The following is an 8,558-nucleotide window of genomic DNA, read 5'->3' as shown; positions in this document are numbered from 1 at the left end:
GAGCCTTTCACTGTAGAAGCTGGGGGATGTACAAGTCAGATGCCACCCATGGCAGGAAATACTCCTTTTTTCCAAAGCACCAAGGTACTGAGCAGTCTTGCGGGGATGCCTAAGTGAGAGACGAGTCCTGACAACGTGGAGCATATGAATGGTGTTTGGAAGAGCAGAGGGCATAGGAAGGGGAGGTGGTGCCTGTGTGGGAGAAATGGCAAAGCAGGAGAGCAAGGTTCAGGTGTCTCCTTTGCCGCAGGTGGCCACCAAGGGGCTGGCCCTGGCTGCTGGTGTGGGGAGTGCAGCCGTCACCATTTTGGTTCCCCTTCCATTCAGTGCAAATTCACTTCTGCAGAAGTGTGTTGCAGCCTGTAATGAAAACTCTCCTTATCTCTGTTTGCTTACAGACGTTCCTGCACACAGAGCTCTTCCAGCTTCTCACCTGGATCCTGTTTTGGAGCATCAGGGGAATGCCAGGGGTAAGCGGTCAAGATTTATTCCCTTCATGGAAGGAGCCTTTACTTTTCAACATTTATTCCTGTGACATTTCACTGAATAAGTCCTCGGCCAATGTTGAGCTTGTGTGAAGTCCAGGCCATCCTTTCCCCCAGCAGCCTCATGAGAGGAGACTGCTGCTTGAATGCCTGTCCCTTAGTGCAGCGCACAGAGCAAATCCTGCAGCACTTGATGAACATGCAGGGAAGAGGGAGGAGCTGGTTCTTCCGATCCCAGAGGCAAAGGGTTGCTGGGCCACCTGAGAAACATGCGCAAATCTCACTGCTTGCCTTTCCTCTCCTATGCCCTTCCCTCACCAGGTTTCTCAGGACTCTGTGAGCTTCCCCAGGGACACTGCAGGTGCCAGGGCTGCACCTTCCTGCCATGGCCTTCCTATTGGATCCTACAAGGGCCTTTACTCCTCGCCCTCTCCTGCAAGCTGGCAGTAGGGGTGACAAATGTTTTCAGAGACAGCAACTGTTTGCCTGTGTTCCTCTGGAAATGTAAGAGTCCACCTGGGCCCCCTCGAAAGACAGCACAGAGGATCCTGGGCTTTCCTCCCAATACTGCTGTATTCCCTTTTCTGCCTCACCTCTACTATTCATGGCTTGAGTGTTTGGGAGCAGAGCAATGCCATTTCTGTGCGTCTTTGTGCCTTTTTTAAGGCCAGTACTGTTCTTCCTATCTCAGTCCATTTTGCTCCCTTTCCCAACCAGCCCCCTCTCCCTTTTCTCTACTTGGAGATGTTCAGCTTCTGCGCACAGAAGACCATTGCACTAACCCCCAGCAGCCTCTGGTCTCACTTTAGCAATCCTCTAACTCATTGCTCAGAGCTGCATGGCCATCCTTCACAGCACCTCCTTCCCCTCTCGGTCACCAAATCCACCAGGATTCAGTGCAGCACTCCCAGGGAGTTCACTTGCACTCCAAGGCTCATCTGCACTCCCCCTTTCAGATGAATGAAACCTGAAGGACAGCCCGAGCTGGGAAACTACAGTGATGAGGGGACTGAGGGCATCCCTTGATGCAGGGCAACTCTCTGACAGCTCCTCTCCCTCATCCAACCCTGCTGTAAGCGCTGTGCATTACACCCAGACACAAAGGACCAAACACCCAAGGATTAACACCATTTAGCCCAACAGGTTTTTTATTCTCTTCAGAATATGCACAGGTTTTTTATTCTGCTTAGAATAGGAAGCCGAGTGGAGCTGCTGCTGGGATTTTCATTTTCTAGAGTAAACTCATCCTTTTTTCTTTCGCTTCCTGGCTGTGCTCTGCCTTCCTCCATACTGGGCTCTTCTCCGTCAGAGGCAGCGGCAGGGTTAGCTGGTACCGCTTCTCTGCAACAACGAGAATGGCTTTCAGGAAAGAGCACTCGCTGTCAGCAAGGAAGGGTCTGCTTAGGAAAGCTTACAGCAGACGTCTCTACAGAGTCCTCTCAACAGCTCACCAGGCACTCCACCATACTATCCCTACACATGCTTTGTTGCTAAGAGCAGCCATGTACTAAAGAAGGTCAGAAAAGAACAACTCACTGTTTTCTCTTCCTCAGCTGGGAAGTGACTATACAAGTCAGCACTACCCCAAACAGCACCCAACCCGAGACTGCGGCAGTGAAGACCAAATGCTGCTTTTGTCGGGCTCTATGAGCTGCATCCTCTGCACCTTTCTCATCACCAAGACCTGGAGGAAAGGAGACAATCCCATACATCCCTGGGTTCTGCAGGACTGATAATCTCAGTGTGTGGTTGGGATTCCCAGGCAATTTTACATCCCGTGTTGTTACTATCGCTGATTCTGGTCTCTTGGCACTGGCGGACAAGAAAGCTCATTGACACTTCTCACGGGCAAGAGCCCACCGGCCAGTGAAAGCCTGAACCAGCGCTACCCCTACCTGTGCCCCTGGGCTTCAGGGAGGGCATGTGTGCTGGGGAACTTGGATTCCCCAGGAGGACAATAAAAGAGGTAAAAAGAGAAAATAGTAATAAAAGAATCAAAAGGAAAGGAAGAGAGACTACTTACCCCTGCGATCTCCCTGAGGCTTAAGCAGAGGCTCCAGCCCCTGTGACGCTGCAGAAGCTTCAGTGACTTGAGGGACATCTGTAATTACACACGGAAGAGAAAAGGGTAAAATACCTGGGGCAATACATGTGTTAGGAAAGGAACTCTAGTGCACTGAAAGGGATGTTGCTATGCCCTGGGTAGGTCCAGATTTGCACAGCGGCTGATGGGCCCGCCTGACCTTTGGCCAGGGATACGGTGGATCTCACAGTAAACCAAGAGTCACAACTCACAGGTGCGATTCCCCAGAAACTCAAAACGGGCATCCAGCTGAGGAGCTGCAGAGCCACTGTCATCTGCAGGCAGAGCTGTAATCAGAGAGACAAGAAGAGCTCCCAGTACATATTTCCGTGGGCTGCTTCAGATTGGAATGGCAGCGAATGAACGTGGGACGCATAATTACACCAAGGCACTTGTCTCACCCTGCCACCCCTGAACATTTTGCAAACGCTTAGCAGGTGCCTGCACAGGCACCATATGGCTACCAACAGAAGCATGCAGGGAGCTGCTGGAGGAAAGGATGGCCTGGACTTCACACAAGCTCAGCATTGGCCGAGGACTTATTCAGTGAAATGTCACAGGAATAAAATGTTGAAAAGTAAAGGCTCCTTCCATGAAGGGAATAAATCTTGACCTCTTACCCCTGGCATTCCCCTGATGCTCCAAAACAGGATCCAGGTGAGAAGCTGGAAGAGCTCTGTGTGCAGGAACGTCTGTAAGCAAACACAGATGAGAAGATTTTTCATTACAGGTTGCAACACACTTCTGCAGAAGTGAATTTGCACCGAATGGAGGGGAACCAAAATGGTACCAGCTCACACCAGCAGCCAGGGCTGGCTCCTCTGCAGCTTCCTGCAGCAAAGGAGACACCTGAACCTTGCTCTCCTGCTTTGCCTTTTCTTCCACACAGGCACCACCTCCCCTTCCTCCGCCCTCCACTCTTCCAAACACAACTCGCATGCTCCACGTTTCCAGGACTTATCTCTCACTTAGGCATTCCCGCAAGACTGCTCAGTACCTCGGTGCACTGGAAAAAAGGAGTATTTCCTGCTGTGGGGGGCTTCTCCTGGCTCTGACACATGTGGAAGCACTGTCAAGAATCAGAGGAAAGTGAAACCTCAGCATTGCTCAGGCACACAGCATGCAGAAGGACGGAGAAGCTCTCTTCCAAAATCCTGCCCAACACGTAAATCAGGGCATCACTTTGGGCCTCCTTTCACAGCAGGGATCCCACTCGGTGCACCTTTTGTGCTTAGGGCCTCGAGGGACTCCCTGCAAGGTCTGAGATGCGGACACGGCAGGAGATTGAGTGGATTAGGAGTCGTGCTTGCTAACATGTGCTCAGTGGGGTTAAAACCGCCTCAGTCCCCACGTGGCAAAGCTCCAAAATCCCTGGGAGCTGCGTGGTGTGGGAAGGGAGGCTACCTCACAGGATCCACAAAGGTTTATATGCACATCTCTGACACACTCATTGCAATAACTTCCACACACCAGAGACAAAAGTCATCTTCAGAAAGCCGCTCTCGCCTTGCTGTAGAACACTTCCGATGCCCTAGTACTTTAAAATTTGCCCACTGGCACGATGTGCAGTAGTGGGCGCCAAGAGAAGATCAAAAACCACTTTGCCACACCAAGCACCCTGGGACACATTGCTGAAGCCCTCCCAAATCCCTCTTGGCTCTTTTGCATCTAGCAGCGTCGGCCAAGGACGTAAGCTACATGGCCCACGAATCAAATAGTGAAAAATCCTGCTCATTCCTGGAAGGGAATCAATCCTGACCACTTACCCCTGGCATGCCCCTGAGGCACAACAATGGCATCCGGATGAGAAGCTGGGAGGCCACTGCCTACAGGAACACCTGTAAGCAAACACAGACAAGTTTTCATTACAGGTTGCCACACTCTTCTGCAGAAGTGAATTGCAGTGACGGGAAGGGGAATGGGGACACGCACGCAGGTTGAGAGTCTCCCAGCTGCAGGAGGGCCAGGGACACTTGCTGCCTGGGACCTGGCGCCTCTCCAAATCCTCCGTCAACGCACTATCCAACACCCCGCAAGCACCCCCAGGACAAACACGCAGCCCCTTGGTGCTTTCTTCTGGGGAGGTCTCTAACGTACACCAAGGAAGCCAGAACTCTACAAACTGGGAACCTTTAGCACCGGAGGACAACAAGGGTTGTTTACATTCCTCATGCACAGAAGCCCACTGGCCAGTGCAAGACTCAACCAGCGCTACCCCTAACTGTTTCTCTGGCCTGCCAGCAGGGCACGGCTGTTGCAGACCTTGGCATCATCCGGAGGGCACAACAAAGCGAGAAAAGAAATGCTTATTTTTTCAGCTGAATATCTGCTGACTGCTCACCTCCACGGTGTCCCGGAGTCACCAGTCCAGGCTCCAGAGCAGAAGAGGGATCTCCATCCGCTACGGCCACAGCTTCAACCAAACACATGGGAACAGTTCCTGTTATATATATATGTTGCCATATACTTCTGCAGATTTGTACGGGTACAAACTGAAGCCTGCACAGAGCTGCTGGGGGAAAGGATGCCCTGGAGTTCACGCAAGCTGTAACTCCACCCCAACAAGCCTGTGGCCTTTGCAGTAGGCACTGCGAGCAGCACAAAGCCTTCCCAAGGAAAAGCACACCGCGGCAGATAGCTGACGGCCTCCCAAGTCCCACTCTACTCTTGGGAGTGTCTGAGCAGCAGCCAAGGACTTACTCAGGTCTCTGCCATATGAAGAACATTTTCAAAGGTAAAAGCTTATTCTGTCAAGTGAATAAAGCTTGACTACTTACCCCAGGGATCCTCCCGAGGCACGAGAACTGGATACTGCCGAAAAGTTCGGTAACCATCGCCTATAGGCAGAGCACAAACCGAACGCATTGGTGACAAGGTTTCCTTCTCCACACAGCAGTTGCACTGAATGGAAGGGGGGCCAGGCAATGACATGGGACATATTTGCAGGTCAAGAGTCTCAAAGGTGACAGGTGTCACCTTTTGCCTGGCACCTGGCAGCTCTCAAAGTAAAGGAATGCTCACAACTTACCCCTGGCACCCCTGCGAGGCTCAGCAACTCTTGGACCACCTGAAGAGGAAGCACCATGTACAGTTGCACACGAACTACATACTACAAAGGACGTTCTTATTCTTGCAGGTAAGGAAAAGGTGACTACGTACGCCTGGGAAGACCCCGAGCCTCAACAACGGGATCCAGGCGAGAACTGGGATAACCTTCAACCACAGCCTCATCTGTAACCAAACACACATGGGTTCACATAGCAGTTCTCAGTACATATTTCCACACTCTTCTTCTGATTCGAATGGTGGTGAACGACAGGGAGCATAAAATTACACCACACTTCCACTCAGGTGCATCTGGCGAGCACTTAGCAGGTGCCTGCAGTGCCACCATAGGGGCATAAATCTCAGCGGGCATGGAGCTGCTGGGGGAAAGGGTGCCCTGGACTTCACACAAGCTGTAGGCTCAACCCCATCATGTCCCCTGGCTTTGCAGCAGGCACTGGAAGCAGCACAGGCTCGGGGGACTCGGCAAGTGCTTTGCGCGCCAAAGCTCCCAGTGCAGATCTCGGAAGCCTTCCCCAGGTCACACATGTGGGTCGAGAGCCTCACAAGTGCAGAGGAGCCGGGGGGGACCTGTTGGCTGGGATCTGGCAGCTCTCCCAATCCTGCATCCAGGCGCTATACCACAGGCCCCAAGCACCCCCAGGACAAACACACAGGCCCTCAGCACCTTCTTGCAGGGAGCTCTCTAACGGACAGCACTCTGCAAAGGGGCAACTCTCAGCACCAGATGACACGAAAGATCGTTTACCCTGCGCGGGCACAAGAGCTCCCCGGCCACCGAAAGGCCAAAGCGGCGGCAGGAAAGGCATGCTTCTGGTCTTGCCAGGGAAGGGAAGGGAAGGTCAGGTCCCCCGAGGACTCACCTCCAGCATCTTCCCAAGCCTTCGGTCCTGCATCCGGCCAAGCACCAGCATCACCAGCAGCCACCGCTGCAACCACCCGCGGGGACAACAGCTCCCGTCACCCAGCGCCAGGCGCTGCTCCAGGCACAGCTCTCGCCCCCAGACCCCGGCGCCCCCCAGCGCACCCCCCTCCCCGCGGCCCCACAAGCCTCGCCGAGCCGCTCCCGGCTCCCGGCTCCTGGCCCCGGCCGCCGCCTCCCGCCGCCCCGGCCGCTCGCCAGCCGGCCCCGCGGCCCCCAGGCTGCCTCCGTCGCCGCCCGCCCGCCCGCCCGCCCTACCTGGGCCCGGCGCTGCCCGCGGAGCAGCCCGGCTGTCCCGGGCACGCAGGGCCGCCAGGAGGCCGAGCAGCAGCAGCAGGCGGCACCCGGGGCCGGACGCCCCCCGCGCTCGCACCATGCTGCCCGCCGCCAGCAGCCGCCCGCCGCCGGCGCCCTCGAGCAACGCGCGCGGAGCGGCGTCTGCGGAACGCGGCGCGGCACAACGCACTGCACCGCCCCGCAGCCCAACGCAGCGCAGCGCAAAACACCGCACTGCCCCGCAGCACAACGCAGCACAACGCAACACTGCGCAGCGCAGCGCAGCGCGCGGCCCCTCTGTGAGCTCAGGGGCGCCCTCCGCGCGCCTCCGCGGGGGCGCAGGGGGCCGCGCACCCCCGCCGCGGCCCGCGCTCCCTCCGCGCGCCGGCGCCGCCCTGTGCGGGCAGCCCGGGCATGCTGGCGGCCGGGGGTGCTGCCGCCGCCCTCGAGGAGCCCCTCGGGGGCAGCCCGGCTCTCTGCCCACACGCTCGCGGCCCTGCGCTCGCCTCGCTGCTCGGCAGCTGCGCGCCAGCGCCTGCCGGATCCGGCCTCGCTCGCTGCTCTCCTTCCCGCCCCCGCTGCCGCCGCTCTGCTCCAGCCCCAGCCCCAGCCCCAGCCGCAGCCCCAGCCCCAGCGGCAGCGCCAGCTCTGCCCTTCTGGAGCTGGCCCAGGGGCAGCTGCTGACAGGCGGGGGGGCTCCAGTGCCAAGCCTGTGCCCCAGCTCTCCTCCCCCGCCCAGCTGGGATTCCGCCTCCCACTTCCTTGCTGGCACCACTCCCTCTGTCCCCTTTGCTTTGGGACCAACATTTCAGGCCTCCTTGGGCCTTGTGCAGCGCCCGAAGCAAGCAGAGCTCTCCTGGGCCTGGGCCTGGGCCTTGCCCCGAGTGCTCCTCTTACAAGACGACCCTGGGAGCTCAGGAAGACTGTTCCTGCTGTTGAAAGGAGGCAGATCAGGAGAAGCTCGCTCTCTGTTTTCGGAGAAGAAGCATTCTTCAACCCAGGACATCCTAGAGCTGCTAAAGCCCTAAAGAAACATTACATCAAAATGTTTTATTTCTAGCTATGTGTTGCCAGTTTGGCAAAAGAATTGGAGGTGCATGTGTCCCTAACTGAACTGTCCTCCATGTAACACAAAAAATCACACCCACAGGTCAAAAAGCCCCGTGCCTGGGCAAAGACCCCTCCCCGGAGCATGCGTAGTGGTAAAATGGTGTGTAAGCAGTATTATAATTGTCTGTAAATTACTACCCAGTCAGTGTAAAAGGGAAAGTTGCAAACCTTGCAATGTGTTTGTATAAATGCTACTTGAAAAGGCAGGGGGGTGTGCTCCATTTGTGGGAAACTGTTACGAGACAACCCTGGGAAGCTCGGCAAGAATGTTTAAACTAGGTAGTTTCTAGCTATGTGTTGCCAGTTTGGCAAAAGAATTGGAGGTGCATGTATCCCTAACTGAACTGTCCTCCATATAATACCGAAAATCATGCCCACAGGTAAAAAAGCCCCGCGCCTGGGTGAAGACCCCTTCCCTGGGCATGTGTAGTAGTAACATGGTGTGTAAGGAATATTATAATTGTCTGTAAATTACTACCCAATTAGTGTAAAAGGCGAACCTTGCACTGTGTTTGTATCAATGCTACTTGAAAAGTTGGAGGGGTGTGCTTCATTTGTGGGAAACCACCGAGCACCCAGGCTTGCGCAGCTCTGAACTAGATAAGCGAATGTCTCT

At 55.4% G+C, this 8,558-nt stretch overlaps 1 protein-coding gene and 1 long non-coding RNA gene across 2 annotated transcripts; both read right to left on the bottom strand.

The window, feature by feature from the left end:
- Nucleotides 1–1,606: 1,606 nt before the first annotated feature.
- Nucleotides 1,607–3,507, bottom strand: LOC135327499 (uncharacterized). Its single transcript, XM_064506611.1, has 5 exons — nucleotides 3,359–3,507; nucleotides 2,781–2,905; nucleotides 2,509–2,586; nucleotides 2,022–2,169; nucleotides 1,607–1,826 (listed from the first exon to the last, which is right to left on the bottom strand). The coding sequence occupies exons 1-5, from the start codon at nucleotides 3,505–3,507 to the stop codon at nucleotides 1,643–1,645; spliced, it is 684 nt and encodes a 227-aa protein (XP_064362681.1). The 3' UTR covers nucleotides 1,607–1,642.
- A 1,411-nt stretch (nucleotides 3,508–4,918) lies between these two features.
- LOC135330009 (uncharacterized) lies at nucleotides 4,919–7,194 on the bottom strand. Its single transcript, XR_010391715.1, has 5 exons — nucleotides 6,815–7,194; nucleotides 5,728–6,563; nucleotides 5,597–5,635; nucleotides 5,346–5,405; nucleotides 4,919–4,981 (listed from the first exon to the last, which is right to left on the bottom strand). It is a non-coding gene; the product is annotated as an uncharacterized LOC135330009 (long non-coding RNA).
- Nucleotides 7,195–8,558: the final 1,364 nt, after the last annotated feature.

This window comes from Dromaius novaehollandiae, chromosome 1 (genome assembly GCF_036370855.1).
Source record: "Dromaius novaehollandiae isolate bDroNov1 chromosome 1, bDroNov1.hap1, whole genome shotgun sequence".
Classification (NCBI taxonomy): domain Eukaryota; kingdom Metazoa; phylum Chordata; class Aves; order Casuariiformes; family Dromaiidae; genus Dromaius; species Dromaius novaehollandiae.
The sequence above is the reverse complement of the archived record's forward strand: the minus strand, read 5'-3'. Positions and strand labels throughout refer to the sequence as shown.